Below are 20,072 nucleotides of genomic sequence, written 5' to 3'. Positions count from 1 at the left end.
CCCTTGCCACTAATCAGGGAGACCCAGATGGAGCTGCTGGTTATTCTGATCATTTGGGGAATGAGCCAGCAGATGGAAGATCTCTTTCTATACATATATATCACTCTGCTTTCCCAATAAATAAAACAGCTTTTTTAAAAAAATATTTTATTTATTGGAAAGGCAGATCCACAGAGACAGACAGAAAAATCCACCCGCTGGTTCACTCCCCACATGGCTGCAACGGCCAGAGCTGAACCAATCTGAAGCCTGGAGCTTCTTCTGGATCTCCCACGCAGGTGCAGGATTCCAAGGTTTTGGACCATCCTCGACTCCTTTCCCAGGCCACAAGCAGGGAGCTGATGGGAGGTGGAGCAGCTGAGACATGAATCAGTACCCAGATGGGATCCCAAGGCATATGCAAGGCAAGGATTTAGCCACTGAGCCATTGTGTGAGGCCCTCAGATAAAGCATTTTTTTTTTTTTATGAAAGAAGATTTGGTTTCAAAACACACATGTAAGTCTCATGTGTTCATTAAAAACATTTTAAAAGAGATGTATTTATTTGAAAAGCAGAGTGATAGAATGAGAGAGACACACAAGAGAACTTCCATGTTTTGGGTTCCCTCCCAAAATGACCACAGCAGCTGGGGCTGGACCAAGTTGAAACCAGAAATCAGAAATTTATCCAGCTCTCCCACATGGGTGCAGGGGCCCAAGCACTTGGGCCATCTTGTGCTGCTTTCCCAGGCGCATTAGCAAGGAGCTAAATTCAAATGGAGCAGCCAAGATGTGAACCAGCACCCTGATGTCGGTCAAAATATTTTTTTTTCAATTGAAAAAAAAAAAGTTTTGAAGTGAGGGGAGAACAGAGCAGCTGTGCAGGGAACTAGACATAGCGAGAGAGAGGACACCTGTTCAGCGGCCTGTCTCACCTCGATTTATTTACTTTCATCCTGAGTCTTACTTCTCAGCCACTCTGCAGTAAATCAAAGATCAAAAGAAGCGAAGATGTGACAAACTAGGAGTTTGGGGCAGACCTCTGACCCACACAGCTGGCCACACCGGGCTGTGGCCGGATAACCAGGCCAGGCTTCTTGCCTCAAGCACCAAAATCCAGGTCAAAGCCAGCACAGATGCTGCTGGCTGCCCTGGGCAGGCACAGGGCTCCTAACCCAGGCTCTCCACCCACCACTTCCTCCTGGGGGCGATGCCTGAGACAGCTTGGGTCCCCACGGGCCTCCTCTTCCCCCTCCCCCACCTGCCTGGAGGGGAGAGGTGGAGGGAGCACAGTGGGCGGGGCTTAGAGCCCCACAGGGCCCTTGTGATCTCACAGCAGCTGGACCTGGACGTCCTAAAGTTCTAGAAACTCACCCTGCATTCTTAGAGAGGGCTGAACTGGCCTGCCCAGCAGGTAGGAACTCACAAGGATGGCAGTCCTGGTGGTGGGAGGGGAGCCACACGGTGCCTGGAGGCCTTGGGTCCAGATAAACTCAGCCCAGGGCTTCATTTCCAACCTCTAGGTGAATGATTGATTTTTTTTTTTTTTCTAGTAACCAGATGCAGGTAACACCCTAGCTGTCCTGTTGAGAAATTCCCTTCCCCTCTCTGGGCCCAGGTTCCTTCTTTTGTGTGGGGAGTCTCCAGAAAGTTCCAGGAAAATGTGCATTGTGAAAAGGTTGGCATGGGTTTCAGCATTTTGGGGCACTGCAGTAAGCTTAGCAAAGAGTTCCATTTCCCACAACTTTTTTTTTTTTTTTAACAGAAAAGTGGGTAAGACTATTATTTCCCACAATTTTTTTTCCTGTATCTGGGGTAAAGCGGGAGATAAAGGGAGAAGCCTCACCCAGTCTCCGACCCATCCCAGGTCCCTGATGTCCCACAACTTTTTGAAGTATCTGCTTCTGTGACTCATTCTACCCCAGGACTCAGGTCTGAGAGTTCAACCAGAATCACACTGACCTTCCTAGGCCCCTATGGTTGCCTTATCACCCTGCCTGCCAGCACAAGCCCTCTGGTTTCCTGCAGGCTCCCCCCACCCCTATTGCAGAAAACCCCATAACCTTGCCCTGGGCCTCTACTTCCTGATGTGTGGGATGCCTCAGCCATCACACTCTGGCTGCTCTTCTCTTTATTTAAAATAATAATAATAATATTTATTTTTATTGCAAAGTCAGATATACAGAGAGGAGGAGAGACAGAGAAGAAGATCTTCCATCCAATGATTCACTCCCCAAGTGACCGCAACGGTAGGTGTTGCACCAATCCGAAGCCAGGAGCCAGGAACTTCTCCTCCAGGTCTCCCATGTGGGTGCAAGGTCTCAAGGCCTTGGGCTAGTCTGTACTGCTTTCCCAGGCCACAAGCAGGAAGCTGGATGGGAAGTGGAGCTGCAGGATTAGAACCGGTGCCCATATGGGATCCCAGTGCTTTCAAGGCGAGGACTTTAGCAGCTAGGCTGAGCCCTCTAGATGCTATTCTCTGACCAAGACATTAGACCCAGAAATGCACCTGGTAGGCCCTGACCCAGCTAGCGCCAGAGCCAGAGGGGAAGGGGACGTTGCAGAGCTGGGGAAAGTGACTCTTGCAGCTTTGATGATGTCATGGTAACTGGGTTTTCCATAGCCAGGCTGGCGAGGGCTTCTTTCGTTTTTACCAATGTGTCTCTCTGTGTGTTTCTGTCTGTCTGTCTCTCTCTCACACACATACACGCACACACGCACACACACAGTGCTTCCAAAAGTTGGTGGGAAATGGACTTTGCAATTTGTGTTGTCTAAATTATGTATCTGAAAGGCAGAGAGAGAATCTCCCGTTTGCTGGTTCACTCTGCCATATGGTCACAATGGCCAGGGCCAGGCTGAAGCCAGGAGCTGAGGATTCCAGCTGGGCTTCCCATGGGACAGGCATGTGATCACCACCTGCTGCCTCTCAAGAAGCATTAACTGCAACTTAGAACTGAGAGTGAATGGGGGTCAGCATCATGGTGTAGTAGGCTAAGTTTCCACCTGCAGCACAGCATCTATAGGAGCCCTGGTTTGTGTCCTGGCTGCTCTACTTCCCATCCAGCTTCCTGCTTATGGCCTAGGAAAGCAGCAAAGGATGGCCCTATGCCTTGGAATCCTGCAACTGTGTGGGAGACCTGGAAGAAGCTCCTGGCTCCTGGCTTCAGATCAGCTCAACTTTCGTTGTTGAGGTCATTTGCAAAGTGAATCAGTGGGTAGAAGATCTCTCTTCTTCTCTGTAAATCTGCCTTTTCAATAAAAAAAGAAAGAACTGAAAGTAAAGCCAGGACTTCAACCCATGTATTCAGATATGAGATGCAAGTGTTGCAAGTGGGTGTCTTAACCACTTTCCAGGATCTGTTGTGAAGTCCCTTAGTATTGAAATGGCAGCCTTTGTGCTACAGGAAGAGTGCCCTCCCCTCTGAAGACAGAGGCTTCCTGGGCCTCTCCACCCCCGGAGTCTCCTCTGCTCCTCCTCAGAAAGTCTGCGGGTAGGGTCTGACTTCAGTTCTCCACACTGGCCCGGGGAGTCTGGAACTGCCACAGTGGGCCACGCCCGAGCTTAGCCTGCTGCATGGACAGCGGGGTGGCGGCGACCTCTGCCTGGTCTTCTTGTGACACCAAGAACGCCCTGCCACCATTCTCCCTTCCAGCAGCCAATGAGGACTTTGTCCATCCTCTGAGCATGCCCCTTGAGTCCTTTTAGAAAAGAAATCAAAGAGGGGGAGGGAGTGACTGGAGGGTCTGACAGGCAGGCGCATTTTGCTTAATCATTTTGCATCACTGAAAGCCATATTAATATTATAACAATATTGATAGATTAATACTAATTATTATTAATATATATGCTGTCACCACTTATTGGACACTTCCTGATCCCTCCCAACACTCCCCCTCCAGCTGAATATTCCTGAAGCCCCTTCCCAGCCTTGGATGCTTGGCCAAAACCCTCCTGCTGCCTAGGAACAGGATCCGGAGGACCACCTTTGGTGGCTATCATGAAACCCTGGAAGCAAACCAGACACAATCATTCTCCCCAAAGACTGGAAGAGGGTGTCACATCTCCTCTAACCTCATTGCTCACACACACACACACACTCTGGGCTATGTTTATCCACCTGTTCAAGAGTACACCTTGGGCCCGGCGGCGTGGCCTAGCGGCTAAAGTCCTCGCCTTGAAAGCCCCGGGATCCCATATGGGCGCCGGTTCTAATCCCGGCAGCTCCACTTCCCATCCAGCTCCCTGCTTGTGGCCTGGGAAAGCAGGAGAGGACGGCCCAAAGCTTTGGGACCCTGCACCCGCGTGGGAGACCTGGAAGAGGTTCCTGGTCCCGGCATCGGTTTGGCGCGTACCGGCCCGTTGCGGCTCACTTGGGGAGTGAACCATCGGATGGAAGATCTTCCTCTCTGTCTCTCCTCCTCTCTGTATATCCGGCTTTTCAGTAATAATAAAATCTTTAAAAAAAAAAAAAAAAAAAAGAGTACACCTCAATTCTCAGTCTTAGGAGGGAGTCAGACGTCCACTCTTGAGCCACACGCCCTGATCATCTGACTGTAAGGGGCAGGAACAGATCACACCCTGAAGTATAAACCCTGCGTCCTCACCGGGTGGGGACATATTCTCAGGTTGATGCTGTGGGGTGAGGCAGACACATCAGAAGCATTCGCCCTGGGGTCAAGTTCAATTTAACTTTATAATCTGGCCCAGCTTCCCTCTCTGGTAGGCTCCTGTCTTGTTTGGCTTCCTCAGTCACTCTGGTTGGCCTGGAAAATAAATTCTCCTTCACCATTTGCCAACATGACTCCAGGCAACTAAGGTGTCATCTCACTTCTCCATGTCATCCCTTTAAAAATAAGAATACAAAAGTTCATTTATTTGAAAGGCAGAGTGAGTCTTTTCAAATATGAAATTGTGTTATTACACGTCTAGTTGAAGGTTAAATACCATTTGTCCCCTCCAACATTGGCATGTGCCAGCATTGTGGCACAGTAGGATAAGGTGCTGTTTGAGGCACCTGCATTGTGTGTCCCATATTGGAGTGACAGTTCTGGTTCTGACTCCACTACTTCTGATTCAATGCCTTACTAACATGCCAGGGGATGTTAGTAACTTGATGGTCCACGTACTCAGGCCCCTCCGCCCACATGGGCAACATCTCTCTTCAATCTGGGTCAGCCCTGGCCACTGCAGCCTTTTGGGGGAGTGAACAAGCAGATAGAAGACCTCTCTCTCTCTTTTTTTTCTGTAACTCTGCCTTTCAGATAAGTCATTTTTTAAAAAATATTTTCTCCTTATCCATGTTTTCGTTTTCCCTGGTTTCATGGATCTACTGTCAACTACACTCCAAAAAATAATCTTAAATGGAAAATTTCAGAAGTCAACAATTCATAAACTTTAAAATGTATTTACCTATTCTGAAAGGCAGAGGGAGAGACAGCTTCTACCTTTCCATTTCCAGCCAGGGTGGTCCAAGCCAAAGCCGGGAGCCTGGACCTCCATCCAGGTCTTTCTCATGTGGGTGGCAGGGCTCCAAGCACGTGGTCCATCTGCTGCTGCCTTCCAACACCTGTTAGCAGCGAGCTGGATCAGAAGCAGAGCAGCAAGGACCTGAACAAGTCAGCCTCAGCAGCTACCCCACACCAACCCCAATTTTATGTGACAAAATCTCTTATTATGGTGTATTGACATAATTGTTTGCTTTTATTATTTTAATTATTGTTGTTAGTCTGTTGCTATGTTTATTTTGTACATTTTACCATACAAATGTGTTTATAGAGGAAAGTGTGGTTTACATAAAGTTGAGTAATGTTAGTGGTTTGTTTAAAAAACATTGGTTGAAAATCAGATTTAGGGCCCAGCAGCATGGCCTAGAGGCTAAAGTCCTCGCCTTGAACGCCCCGGGATCCCATATGGGTGCCGGTTCTGATCCCGGTTGCTCCACTTTCCCATCCAGCTCCCTGCTTGTGGCCTGAGAAAGCAGTCGAGGACGGCCCAAAACTTTGGGACCCTGCACCCACGTGGGAGACCCGGAAGAAGTTCCTGGTTCCCGGCTTCGGATCGGCATAGCACTGGCCGTTACAGCTCACTTGGGGAGTGAATCATCAGATGGAAGATCTTCCTCTCTGTCTCTCCTCCTCTCTGTATATCTGACTTTGGAATAAAATAAAGAAATCTTAAAAGAAAAAAAAAAATCAGATTTAGAGAGAGGGAGAGAAGAAAAGGGAGAGGGAGTTTTCATCCACTGGTACTAGGCCAGGCTGACGCCAGACCCAGGAGTCCCTTCCAGGTCTCTTACGTGTGTGGCAGGGATGCAAGAGAGCTTCTTGGTCTCTGCAGCTTTCTCAGGCGCGTTAGCAGGGAGCTGGATCAGAAGTGGAGCAGCTGGGACTTGAACTAGCACCCATATGGCTGCCAGCATTGCAGGCAGTGACTCTCCCTGGTTGTACTAAAATCCCAGCCCCTGCTAGTGGTTTCAGACATCCAGCAGTAATAAGAAGTTGGTTAAATCTATTAAATCTATCCATTTCATAAGACTACCATTCAACTCTCCACAAACTATGTGGGGCTCACACAGGCCGATGCAGAAAGATTACGCTCTGTAAGCGGAAAAAAAACACCACATTACACAATAGTGTCTTACTTCTTATCTGTCTGCTCAGCAGGAAGTACGCCTTTCACAGCACCTGTCTACTTCTGACACATTCTTCATCATGAGGTAAAATGAAAGGGGAGAACTCAACACAGCCACTATTTCTAGTTTCTAGAGAGGTCAGGAGTTATCCGTCAGCTATAAATGGTAAGGATTTAGCAAACTCCAACATGTTATTTATATACAAGTGTGTATTTATATTTTCACACATATATGTATCTAAAGTTTTAAAGATTAATTTATTTTTCTGGGAAAGTTAGATTTACAGAGAAGGAAGAGAGAAAGATCTTCTATCTGCTAGTTCACTCTCCAAGTGACCCGTAGTGGCCAGAGCTAAGCCAATTCGAAGCCAGGAACCAGGAACATCCTCTGGGTCTCCCACATGGGTGCAGAGTCCTAAAACCTCGGACTGTCCTTGACTGCTTTCCCAGGCCACAAGCAGAGAGCCAGAAGGGAAGTGGAGCAGCTGGGACATGAACGGGCACCCACATGGGATGGCAGCACGTGCAAGGCGAGAACGTTAGTCACTAGCTATTGCGCCAAGCCCTACATCTAAATTTTTAATGAACAGCACGTAAAAATTAGAATCAGAAAATAAAAAAGGGAGCCCAGCAGCGTGGCCTAGCTGCTAAAGCCCTCACCTTAAACTCTCCGGGATCTCGCATGGGTGCCGGTTCTAATCCCGGCAGCTCCACTTCCCATCCAGCTCCCTGCTTGTGGCCTGGGAAAGCAGTACAGACTAGCCCAAGGCCTTGGGACCCTGCACCCACGTGGGAGACCTGGAGGAGAAGTTCCTGGCTCCTGGCTTCGGATTGGTGCAACACTTACCGTTGCGGTCACTTGGGGAGTGAATCATTGGACGGAAGATCTTCCTCTCTGTCTCTCCTCCTCTCTGTATATCTTGACTTTCCAATAAAAATAAAATAAATCTTAAAAAAAAAAAAAAAAGAAAAGGGAAAAAAGGATTTGCAATGCTTTGGGAATCCCCCTGAATATCAGGTGCTGCTCGAGTGACAGAGTGAGAGATATCCCATCTACTGATTTACTTCCCAAATGGCTGCAACAGCCAGTGTTGCTCTGAGCTGGAGCCACAAGTCAGGAATGCCATGTGGGTTTCCCATGTAAGTGGAAGAGATCCAAGCACTTTGGACCATCTTCTTCTGCCTTCCTGGGTGCATGAGCAGGGAGTCGGATCAGAAACAGAGCAGCCAGGATTCGAACCAGCACTCTGATATGAGATGCTAGCAGCGGCTTAACCGGATGCACTAAATGCTGTCACTCCTTATAAAGAAAGATTTCTTTATGCAAAAAGACAGAGGCAGGGCCCGGCGGCGTGGCCTAGCGGCTAAAGTCCTCGCCTTGAAAGCCCCGGGATTCCATATGGGCTCCAGTTCTAATCCTGGCAGCTCCACTTCCCATCCAGCTCCCTGCTTGTGGCCTGGGAAAGCAGTTGAGGACGGCCCAATGCATTGGGACCCTGCACCCGCGTGGGAGACCCGGAAGAGGTTCCAGGTTCCCGGCATCGGATTGGCGCACATCGGCCCGTTGCGGCTCACTTAGGGAGTGAATCATCGGACGGAAGATCTTCCTCTCTGTCTCTCCTCCTCTGTGTATATCTGGCTGTAATAAAATGAACAAATCTTTTTTTTAAAAAAAAGAGGAGGCAGAGAGAGATGTTCTTTTCTCTTAATCATTCTTTCCATTCGTTCACTCAACAGTATCTAAGGTTTTCTTTGCAACAAGCTCCCTGCTGGGCCTCGGACTCACAGTCCAGAGAAGCACGGACCCAGTTATGAGGGTCTCCCCTCTGGGTGGCAGGGACCCTAGGACTTGCACCATCACAATAGCCTCCCAGGGCAGACATTAGCTGGAGCCTGAAATGGATAATGCAAGCAGACGAGAACCCACGTACTCCAATACACTGTGCAGGCTTTCCAAAGAACGTGCTGAGGGCTGGGCCCAACTCCTGCGCCGCGTGGGTTGTTTTTAAACAAAGTTCACGGGAACTTCCGTTGGTCTCGAGGCTGACCAGCTATGATTGGCCAATAGCCGTGGCTGTGAGGCCAAACTGCCCCTCAGGCCACCGTGTGCGATTCTCTCTTCAGTTGCTGCATCCACACTGCGTGAGAGAAGGTCGGGCTGTTGCTTGGAGCAATTCTGGTTTTCGAGCAGCTGTCTGTGGCCTGTTTCCTCCCTTTCCAGTGGACCGCCTACCGTGGGAGTGTGGCAGGAATGACGCCATTTTGACTACCGGAAGTCACACACCCTGCTTCCAGCTTCCTGTGACTTCCTTCTCCCCTAGACAAGCGCCTAGTCCTTCCCAGGACCCACGGGATGTCACAGCAGGTCTGTCCATATGCCGGGTACTGAGCTCCTGCCCTTCTCTGCCTCCACCCTCCCTACCCCACTTACCCAGACAGAGGGAGTGTCACCCCCTCCACCCCACAGCCTTAACTCTCCCACCCCGAAGGGAAGCCAAAGTCCTTCCAGTGGTCACCCACAAGGCTGGGAGGGTGCCATATGACCCTTAATGGCATAATGTCGTTTCCTCCTGTTCATCTCTCTCAGCACCAGCCCCACTGCTGGGCTCCCAAAACATCAGGTTTGCCCCAGCTCAGGCACGGCCATTTTCTCTCCCACTTGAGCCACAGCTCCCACCTTGCTCCTTTCACAGGCGCCCTGGCCTGCTTTCTCTGTGTCCTCCACTCCTCCTCCACCCTTTCTCTTTGGGTCTTCCTCTTGCTGGGGCAGCAGCAAGCAGCCGCTCCCTAGCGTTGCTTCTCACCTTTGCCCCACGCTGAAACTTTCTGGCGCTTGGGTTGGTGGAGGGCGGAGCGGTTGTCAGCACAGTGGCCCAGGTGTCATCACTCAAACTTCCAGCGACCAAGTCTCTAACCACAAGTCCCAGAGGGTGTGGGGGTCAGGAACTGAGGCTGGGCTGGTCCCATCAGGGGCTAAGGATGGGACCCCTCCTCACCTGGTGGCTGGAATGAGTACTGGGGACTCAGATGGGCGCCTCTGGACACACCTCCAGAGTTCAACTGCAGATGAACATCTACCATGAAGTCAGGTTATGCTATTCTTCCAAGGGCTTGTGAGGTCCCATGTTACATGCCACCTTCTCCCCACAACTCTCCCCCCCACATCCGTCTGGTCCCTTGCTACAACTCTTGCATTCCCCAGTCAAGACCTCCTGGTCACCTTGGCCTCCTTGTTGTTTCCAGAACATTCAGATACATTCCTGCTTCAGGACCACGACACTTGCTACTCCTGCTGCCCACAACACACTTCCCCAGCTGACTGTGTTTCCTCATTTCCTTCAGGTCTGTACTCCAAGGTCAAGCTCACCAAGGCTTTCTCTAAACACAGTCACGTGCTACACCCCTCCTGCTTCTGTATGTCTCCCTTTGGGTTCTGCCCTTGATCCCCTTAACAGCTAGCCCTAACTCCTGACCAATCTTATCTATTGCAGTAGTAATGGCGCCTCCACCAGGACAGGATCCTGGCCACCTGAGTTGGCAGCACACCGCCAGGGTCTGGCCCAGCAGCAGTGAATGAATCTCAGGGGAGTGGTGAGCACCTGCAACGTGCCAGGTAAATTCCAGCCATTATTTTATTTCTTACTACAAGTTGAATATACCTGATGGGGAAACCCAGAATCTGAAATGCTCAAAAACAAATAAAATCCCAAAACTTGCCAAAAAGTATTGTTTTGTTAAAAGGCAAAGAGACAGAAGAACCTTCCATTTGCTGGTTTGCTCCTCAAATACCCACAAGAACCAGGAGCCTGACACTCCATCTGGTCTCCCACATGGGTGCCAGGGCCATCACCTGCTGTCTCCCAAGGTGTGCATTAACAGAAAACTGGAATATGGGGCCAAGCTGGGATTCCAACCTGGTCATTCCAAGCAGCATCTTAGTTGCTGCACCAAATGCATGCCATCAAAGTCAGAAATCTGGGGGGCCAGCACAGTGGTATAACAGGTTAAGCTGCCACCTGCAATACCAGCATCCCATATGGGCATCAGTCTGAGTTCACAGCAGATCCACTTTTGATCCAGCTCTCTGTTTATGAGCCTGGGAAAACAGCAGAAGATGGTCCAATGCACCCTGCACCCACATGGGAAATCTGAACGCATCTCCTGGCTTCTGGCTTCAGCCTGGTCCATCTTGAGCTGTTCCAGCCATTTGAGGAGTTAACCAGAAAATGGAAGATTTTTCTCTCTCCATATTTATTTATTTATATTCTGTTTACATATTTATTTATATATGTATATCCCTCTCTCTTTCTGTAAAGAGAAAAGTAAATAAGTTCCAATAATCTTTTTTTTAAGAAAATCAAAGTGTTTTGAATGTTGAGATAATACTCGTAGAAAATTCTACTCAATGAAGCATAAAATTATTTAAAATAAACTATTTTCAAGATACATGTTTAAGGTATGTATAAAGCACCCAGTCCCCAAGATATATTTTTATGTATACCAACATATTTTTAAAAATCAAAACACTTCTGATTAAAGGGATACTCAGCCTATAGAAAGAAATGGGGTCGCTGGTGTTGTGGCACAGTAGGTTGAGCCAGTGCTTGGGACAGCCACACTCCATGTTGGAGTGCCTGGTTTCAGTCCTGTCTGCCTGGCTTCCCATCCAGCTCCCTGCTGATGACCTGGGGAGGCAGCAGAACTTCTCTCAAGCAGTCCCAGCCCGCATATGAGTGACCAAGGTGAAGTTCCCGGCTCCTGGCTTCCACCTGGCCCAGACCTGGAGAGTAAATCTGTGTGTACATGCCTTTGAAACAGATTATTAGAAGGAAGGAAGGGAGGGAGGGAGGAAGGAAGAGAGAGAGAGAAAGAAAAAGAAAGAGAAAGAAAGAAAAGAAAATGAAAAGAAAAGAAAAAAGAAAAGAAAGAATCCCATTTTTCCTTTCAAAATGAAGTGTGAACATACCCAGAGTGGAGGAGGCAGGGCGCCCCCTGGTGTTTGGTGGGAGCCGGTGGTCCCGTGTACCCATGAGGAAAGATGTCTTGAGACATTACCCACTAAGGCAGTAAAGAGCACATCACTCAGGGAAGTTCATGAGACTACTTATTACAGGAAGAAACTTTCAACTCTTTTGCAGCATAATAAATTTGCCTTCTAATTCCATTTCCCATGTACTTTTAAGGCCTCTTCGTAATTTGTTTTTCTACCATGAAAATGGAATTTTAAGTAGAGAAAAATGTAATTAAAGCTATACTAAAGCTGCCTGTATTCTCATCACAGCAAAAAAAAAAATCTAGCATTAAAATAATCTACAGTTGTAGTGTTACAACTCGAAGTTATCATCGTAGTAGGGAAAAAAAAGGAAATCATAGCTATTCCAAATGCTTTCTGCTGTGTGTACAAAACAAAAAAGGGGCCAGCATGGCGGCGTAACAGACTGATCTGTGATGCCAGCATCCTATATGAGTGCTGGGGGTTCATATCCCAGCTGCTCCACTTATTTTTTTTTTTTTGAGGATTTATTCATTTTATTACAGCCAGATATACACAGAGGAGGAGAGACAGAGAGGAAGATCCTCTGTCCGATGATTCACTCCCCAAGTGCGCGCCGATCCGAAGCCGGGAACCAGGAACCTCTTCCGGGTCTCCCACGTGGGTGCAGTGTCCCAATGCATTGGGCCGTCCTCGACTGCTTTCCCAGGCCACAAGCCGGGAGCTGGATGGGAAGCGGAGCTGCCAGGACTAGAACCGGCGCCCATATGGGATCCCGGGGCTTTCAAGGCGAGGACTTTAGCCGCTAGGCCACGCTGCCGGGCCCTCCACTTCTGATCCAGCTGCCTGTTAATGTGCCTGGGAAAGCAGCAGGGGGTGGCCCCAGGCTTTGGGTTCCTGCACCCACGTGGGAGACATGAAAGAAGCAGCTCCTGGCTCCCAGATTCAAACCAACATAGTTCTAGCTGCTGCAGCCATTTGAGGAGTGAACCAGTAGACAGAAGATCTCTTTCTGTCTTCCCCTCTTCCTGTGAGTCTTTCAAGTCATAACAAATAAATAGAATGAAAACAAGATACTCTGGGACTTAGATTTGCTGGTTTTTTTTTTAATTATTATTTATTTGAGATACAAATAGAAAGACAAAGGCTTCATATTAGTTGGTTTGCTCCTCAGATGCTCATGATGGCTCCCCAGGGGCCAAAGCCAGAAGCTGGGAACTCAATCCAGGTGTGTCAGCCGGTGGCAGGAATCCAATTCCCTGAGCCGTCAGCACTGCCCCTGGAGTGTAGCACTAATGGGGAGCTGGAGTCAGAAGCCAGCGGCAGCCGTCAAACCTCTGCTGTGAGACTGGGAGTCCGGACTCTTAGGCCAAAGACCCACCCCACAGCCCCTCATCTTTGAGGACCTTTTTCCTCTTTGGTCTTACATCCCACCCTCCTACCTTTTTCCGGAAGACCTGAAAGAAGCTCCTGGCTCCTGGCTTCTGGCGTGGTTTCTCTTCTTGTATCCCCTTCTCCCCCATATATGGGAAGAAGAAAAGCAAAATGTGTAAACAATGGTCTTTCCCACTCTCTGATCCTCGACTTCTCCCACACTGATCAACTATGTAAACATCAATAATAAAGTTAAAAATAATAATAATAATAGAAAGATCTATTTTATGGGGACCAGCATTGTAGAGTCATGAGTTAAAGTGCCATTTGCAGAGTGGCATCCCGTATGGGTACCGATTTTAGTCCTAGCTGCATAACCTCTGATTCAGCTTCCTGCAAATGTGCTGGAGAAAGTAGCAGAGGACGGCCCAAGTCCTCAGTGACTCGCACCCAGGGGAAGACCTGGAGGAAGTTCCTGGTTCATGGTTTCAACCTGGCCTAGTGCCGGCTGTTATGGCCATTGGAGAATGAACCAGCAGATGGAAACCTCTCTCTCTCTCTGTAACTCTGCCTTCCAAATAAATAAACCTTTCACCCCCTCCAAAAAAAACTGTCATAAAAGAGTTATTTCATTACAGACAGGAGCCAGCGTGATGGCTCATGACTAGATCCTGCCCCTGCATGTGCGGGAATCCCATGTGGGTGCCCGTTCATGTCCCATCTGTTTCATTTCCCATCCAGCTCCCTGCTTGTGGCCTGGGAAAGCAGTCAAGGACGGCCCAAAGCCTTGGGACCCTGCATTCGCATGCGAGACCCAGAGGAAGCGCCTGGCTTTGGATTGGCTCAGCTGTAGTCATTTTAGGAATGAAGTAGCAGATGGAGAATCTTTCTTTGTCTCCCCTTCTCTCTGTAAAATCTACCTTTCCAGTAAAAACAAATCTTAAAAGAAAAAAAAATGGTTGCAGATAGATTTTCCATCTGCTGGTTCACTTCATCCCAACAGCTGGGCCAAAACCAGAAGCCTGGGGCTTCTCCTGCTTCTCCCATGTGGGGGAAGGGAGACCAAGCACCTGGTTCATCCTCTGCTGCTCTCCCAGGCACATTCACAGGTAGCTGGATGGGAAATGGAGCAGCCAGGACACAAACCAGCATCCATGTGGGGTGCTGGCATCACAGGCAATGGCTTCACTGGCTATAACACAATACCAATCCCTTCCTCTCTCTTGTTTTTGGCATTCTTCGGGATGGTTCTGCTCATACCCATAATTCATTTTCACAGGTAAATAGTCTTTCAGGAGTGGGTATGGGTGCAACAGTTAAGATCCCACTTCAGACTCTGGCCTCCCCAATACGAATGTTTGGGTTCGAGTCCGGCTGCACTCTGAATTCCAGCTTTTTGCTAACCCAGACCCTGGGAGGCAGTAGGTAGTTGCTCAGGGGGTGGACCCCTGCTGCTCAGGTAGGGACCTGGACTGAGTTTCCAGCTCCCAAGGATTGGGGGAGTGACGCAGCACGTGGATGCTCTCTTTTCTGCTTATCTGTCTGTCTCTCAAAGAACAGAAGCAAAAATTTTAACAGCCGCTCCATTGTGCTATTGCACTACAATTTATGTATGCATTCTTTTTTAACGTTTACATTTTTGTAAAGGTTCATTTTTATTTGAAAGGTAAGTATGTACAAAGAGAGAAAGAGACACACAAAGGGAATTTTTCATCCTCTGGTTCACTCCCCAAGTGGCCACAGTGGTCAGAACTGAAGCTGGGAGCTTCCTCCCCACCTACCCACCTGTGTGCAGGGGCCCAACTCCTTGGACCATCCTCCACTGCTTTCCCAGGCCATGAGCAGGGAACTGGATGGGAAATGGAGCAGCCAAGACACGAACTGAAACCCACGTGGGCTCCCGATGCTTGCAGGGGAAGGATTAACCAATTGAGCCACTATGCCGGGCCCAGATTTTTTTTTTTTTAAATGATTTATTGATTCAGAGGGTGACAGCAGGCTGATATGCGGCATAGCTGATAAAGTTTCTGCCTGCAATGCTGGCATGCCATATAGGTTCAAATCCCAGCTGTTCAAATCCCAGCTGTTGTACTTCTGTGTCAACTCCCTGCTAACGGGCTGGAAAGGCAGCAAAGGATGGCCCAAGTGCTCGGGCCCCTGCACACACGTGGGAGACCTGAGGAAGCTCCTGGGGTGGTCTGACCCAGCCCTGGTCATTGTGCCATCTGGGAAGTAATCCAGCAGAGGAAAGATCTGTGTGTGTATGTGTGTGTGTGTGTGTGTGTGTGTCTCCCTTTCTCTTTGTAACTCATTCAAACAAATAAAAAGAAGAGTGACAGAGATAGACAAATGTCCCAGCTGCTGCTTCACTCCTGCATGGCTGTAACAGCCAGGTCTGTGCCGTGTTGACCCCAAGATCCTGAAACCCATCCCGAAGGTCTGTGAGGAAGGGGGGCCCGGGCTTTCCCAGGCATGTTAGCAGAGCGCTGATTTTACAAATGATGCAGTAACCAAGCCTCCCTCCCTGTAACTATCGGGCACATATGTAGGATAAATCCTAGAACTGGTGTTACTGGGTCAAAGGTGTGGTGTGTGGTCGTTATTTTAACAGGCTCTGGCAAGCTGCCCTGCTGAGCCTATCACAGTTTCTTATATATATTAACTTCGACACAGACATTTTAGAACAGAATAGTCCCAGGTGAGCCACCGGATGATGAATGACTCAGCAGACGCCAGGTGAGGCGAAGCTACTCCCACAGGGGGGCAGGACAGGTGTCTGGACTTTGACTCCTAAATATCTTTAAAATCTGTGTTAACATTTAAGCACGTTGATGTGCCACGTGTGGACTCAGTGGTAGTGATTTAACTTCTATTTGCTCCTTTTCGATTTTTTTCCTTTTGGGCTACAGGATCGCTCGTGTGCGTTGCCAAGTGACCGATTTTCCCGCTGCAACTGAGTGAAGTGACCGCAGGGGATCCGCCGGCCACTGCCGAGCCACCTTTTAAATCAGCAGGGGGGAAGCGCACGAAAGCACGTGACGTCCACCCATGCGCCAGTGTGTGGTCCGGTCATAATGTGTCCTTTCGAGTAAAGGAAGCCCGCCTGTCGTGGCAACGCCGTCATTGGATGCAGCAGCCGTCAATCACCGGGCCTATAAATACCCGAGGCCGACAGCTCTTGCTTCAGAAAGGTCCGCGAGGCAGCGTGAGGCGTGCGTTTTGCAGCGCGAGTCTTGCAGAGGAGAGACTCTTGGGGTAATATCTGACTGTTACTTCATATTAACTTAAACAGAGAACTAAAAAGCCCCTTCCGCCGGCTGCTGAGCCGGTGCCATGGCGGAAGCCGCGGTGACCGGCGCCAGCGGAGAGGCGATGGCGGCGCTGGTGGCAGCGGAGGGCCCCAGGGGCCCGGCGGGCTGGTCCCCGGGCCGGGGCTTCGCGAACTACCGGCCCTTCGAGCCGCAGACATTAGGCTTCAGCCCTACCTGGCGGCTGACGGGCTTCTCCGGCATGAAGGGCTGAGGCTGCAAGGTCCCGCAGGAGACTCTGCTCAAACTCCTGGCGGGACTGACGCAGCCGCCCGCGACGCCCTCGCTGGGCCCCAGCCCGGTCGGGGGCCAGGAGCCGGCGGCCCAGGAAGCCGGCCTGGCGGCCGGGGCGGGCCCCAGCCCAGCCTTGCCCATCCTGACGATCGGGCTGGACTCGTGTGTCATCCCGCTGAGGCACGGGGGCCTGTCGCTGGTGCAGACCACGGACTTCTTCTACCCCTTAGTGGATGATCCCTACATGATGGGGCGCATAGCATGCGCCAACGTGCTGAGCGACCTGTACGCCATGGGCGTTACCGAATGTGACAACATGTTGATGCTGCTCAGTGTGAGCCAGAACATGAGCGAGGAGGAGCGAGAGAAGGTGACGCCCCTCATGATCAAGGGCTTTCGAGATGCCGCGGAGGAAGGAGGGACCGCAGTGACCGGTGGACAGACCGTGGTCAACCCCTGGATTATCATCGGCGGCGTGGCCACGGTGGTGTGTCAGCCAAACGAGTTCATAATGCCCGACAGCGCGGTCGTTGGAGATGTGCTTGTGCTAACCAAACCCCTGGGGACCCAAGTGGCTGTTAATGCCCACCTGTGGCTGGATAACCCGGAGAGATGGAACAAGATCAAGATGGTGGTCTCCAGGGAGGAGGTGGAGCTGGCCTATCAGGAGGCGATGTTCAACATGGCTACGCTCAACAGAACTGCTGCCGGCTTAATGCACACCTTTAATGCCCATGCAGCCACAGACATCACGGGCTTCGGCATCCTGGGACACTCTCAGAACCTGGCGAAACAACAGCGCAATGAGGTGTCCTTCGTCATTCACAATTTGCCCATCATCGCCAAGATGGCCGCCGTCAGCAAGGCCAGCGGGCGCTACGGCCTGCTGCAGGGCACCTCGGCCGAAACCTCGGGAGGCTTGCTGATTTGTCTGCCCAGGGAACAGGCCGCTCGCTTCTGCTCTGAGATCAAATCCTCCAAGTACGGCGAGGGTCACCAAGCTTGGATCGTGGGCATTGTGGAGAAGGGCAACCGGACAGCCCGCATCATTGACAAACCTCGAGTCATTGAGGTCCCACCTCGTGGGGCCGCCGCTGCCGCCCCTGCTGCCCCTGCCTATGCTCCCGACCCTGCCAACGCCTCTGCGGAGCCCAGCGCGTGAGCTGGGCAACGCGGGGTCATTGGGGTCTCAGAGCCTCTGCCTACAGCCGTGGGCGATGGACAAGAGTTGGTTTTGAGACGTTTCCAAAGAAGGCTGCCTGTCTAAGTGATCCTTGGCTGCCCTTTCTGGGTGATTCCAGCCCTCCCCTCAACCCCTGAAAAGCTGCCTCCCTGTACATTCCAAGGCCAGAAGAAACAGGTTGAGCTGGGGGGTGGGGATGGGGAACAGCTATTTGTTCATCTCCTGGGGAGATGAGGAGCAGAAAAACCTGTTTTCCTCTCCAAAGCAACATAGGGCCTTCCCACTTTGAGGGATTTTTCTTTGCACTGGATCGATATATTAATGCACAGGGAGTGAAGTTATCACAGCTACATGCACATAAAAATGAATTGCAAAATGAAAAATGAAATTTTTTATTAAAATCCAAAGCAAATGAGCTATTGGTCTACCTAAATGCTGTATCCGATTTCTCGGCAGCACTGGCTCTTTCCTGTTCTGGATGAGAATTGAGCAGCTTGTCCAGTGACTGGGAAAGGAAGGCCCACCGCCCCCTTGGCTTGCTCTCTGATAATGACGCCTCTCCCTGTAAACTCCATTATGGACTTGGGGGAGGCAGAGTAAACCCCAGAGCCCAGGCCTTGGAGGTCTTTAAGATGTTCCACCTTGTGCTGCAAATTCCTGGTGATTCAATTTCATGATCTGGCATTTCTAGGTAAATAAAGGGACTTCGTTGACAAATTAGTCTGGCTAATGTTTGAGTCTTTGGGAATAATTCATACTCTCAAAATGAGCTGGTTATTATCATACTTAGAGTCTGGTGGAGAGTGAGGATGTGTTCCTGGACCAGGGAATTTAACACCCAGGTTTAGGTGTGCCCTTTGGCCCTTGAGATAGCAGGAAAAGGACTCTAAATGGGCCTCAACTGAGGAGAGGAGAAAGGAGCATAAGATGGGAGCAGGTGCTGTGGTGCCACGGCCTAGGATGTCAGTGGCAGCTGGCAAAAGGCTGGTTCCAGCCTTGGCTGCTCTGCACTTGTGATCCAGCTTCTACTCATGAGCCTGGGAAGCAGCGGATGATGGCTTAAGTACCTGGATTCCTGCCGCCCAATTGGGAGGCTCTTGGTTTGGGCCAAGCCCAGTCCTGGCCGTTGCTGCCATTTGGGGAGTGAACCAGTGGATGGAGCATTTTCTCTGTGTTAACTCCGCCTTAAAAAAAAAGGGAGTGGGGAATCATAGGTGGCCAGTATTAGGGTGCAGTGGGTTAAGCCACTGCCTACAGTGTTGACATCCCACTTCGCCGTGCCTGGGAGTCCTGGCTGCTCTACTTCCAATCCAGCTCTCTATTAATGTATCTGGGAAAGCAGTGCAAGATGGTACAAGGACTTAGCACCTACTACCCACTCATGTGGGATACCCAGTTGGAATTCAGGCTCTTGGTTTTTTTACCTGGCCTGGTTCCAGGCATTACAGCCTTTCGGGGAGTGAACCAGTGAATGGAGGATCCCTCTGCTTTTCCAGTAAATAAATCTTTAACAACAACAACAAAAAAATCTAAAAGACAGGTGTCAGTAATTCTTGGAAGATGGAAGAAGTGGAAAGCATAGTAATACCCTTAGTGGAACAGAAGAGGGTGTCAGAGGGGAGGGTTCCCCAGGAGAAGCGAGGAGCTAGCTGCTGGTACTCAGGAGGTCAGAATGATCGGAAGGATATCGTCCGGGTAATTAGACCTCTATCGCTCTCAGCCCTTCCCCTCAAGCCTGCCTCTCTGCAGGTGAAAGGAGCATAGGGCACAGCAGAGAGGAGGCAGAGAACTTGACTGAAAGGGAAAGAAAAAAACCTGAACCATTGGACTGCCGCAGCCCCTTCTTCCTCGGTTTCTACCGGCCTCTCCCTGGCACAGGTGAAACAGGAGTGGCCAGAGAAGGTGACCCTGGCCAGCAAAAGGATGCATAAACATGAACATGTAAGGTGTGCCAGTGAAAGTGACACCGCACCAGGACCGCTGCCACTCACTGCCACCCTCTTAAAGGCTGCCTCCTGTAACATAAGCAAGTCAGAACTGCCGGGCATCTGGGGCCGGAGCAGGAGGGCAAATTGCCCATTGCAAGGCTCCTATCCACACACCGTTCAGTCTCAGCTGCCCTGCTTCTGAACCAGCTCCCTTGCTGGTGCACCTGCAGAGCAGCACCAGAGCCCCAAAGTACCTGGGAGCCTGGATGTCTCCTGACTTAAACCGTCTGTTGAGTGAATGACAGGATGGAAATTCTCTTTCTGTCATTCTGCACTTGCAAAGAAGATTTTTTAAAAAAATGGGGCTAATACTGCGGCAGAGTGGATGTCAGTGCGTGTCCGAGCTGCTCCACTACTGATCCAACTCCCCGCTAATGGA

At 50.2% G+C, this 20,072-nt stretch overlaps 1 protein-coding gene and 1 long non-coding RNA gene across 6 annotated transcripts; one reads left to right on the top strand and one right to left on the bottom strand.

Moving 5' to 3' along the window:
- Positions 1-1,281: 1,281 nt before the first annotated feature.
- Positions 1,282-18,425, top strand: SEPHS2 (selenophosphate synthetase 2). Of its 5 annotated transcripts, none has more exons than XM_058680511.1 (3): positions 1,282-1,393; positions 10,105-10,226; positions 15,890-18,425. In XM_058680511.1, the coding sequence occupies exon 3, from the start codon at positions 16,314-16,316 to the stop codon at positions 17,682-17,684; it is 1,371 nt and encodes a 456-aa protein (XP_058536494.1). In that variant the 5' UTR covers positions 1,282-1,393; positions 10,105-10,226; positions 15,890-16,313; the 3' UTR covers positions 17,685-18,425. The 5 variants fall into 5 exon arrangements, with proteins under 5 accessions (XP_058536494.1, XP_058536495.1, XP_004600053.3 ...); XM_058680512.1 differs by lacking the exon at positions 1,282-1,393 and adding an exon at positions 8,597-8,765 and having other exon boundaries at positions 10,108-10,226; XM_004599996.2 differs by lacking the exon at positions 1,282-1,393 and adding an exon at positions 8,597-8,765.
- Positions 4,624-9,602, bottom strand: LOC131483191 (uncharacterized). The gene is made up of 3 exons (XR_009247559.1): positions 9,418-9,602; positions 5,393-5,549; positions 4,624-4,826 (listed from the first exon to the last, which is right to left on the bottom strand). It is a non-coding gene; the product is annotated as an uncharacterized LOC131483191 (long non-coding RNA).
- Positions 18,426-20,072: the final 1,647 nt, after the last annotated feature.

The sequence above is a fragment of the Ochotona princeps genome, chromosome 24, assembly GCF_030435755.1.
Source record: "Ochotona princeps isolate mOchPri1 chromosome 24, mOchPri1.hap1, whole genome shotgun sequence".
NCBI classification, from domain to species: domain Eukaryota; kingdom Metazoa; phylum Chordata; class Mammalia; order Lagomorpha; family Ochotonidae; genus Ochotona; species Ochotona princeps.
The sequence above is the reverse complement of the archived record's forward strand: the minus strand, read 5'-3'. Positions and strand labels throughout refer to the sequence as shown.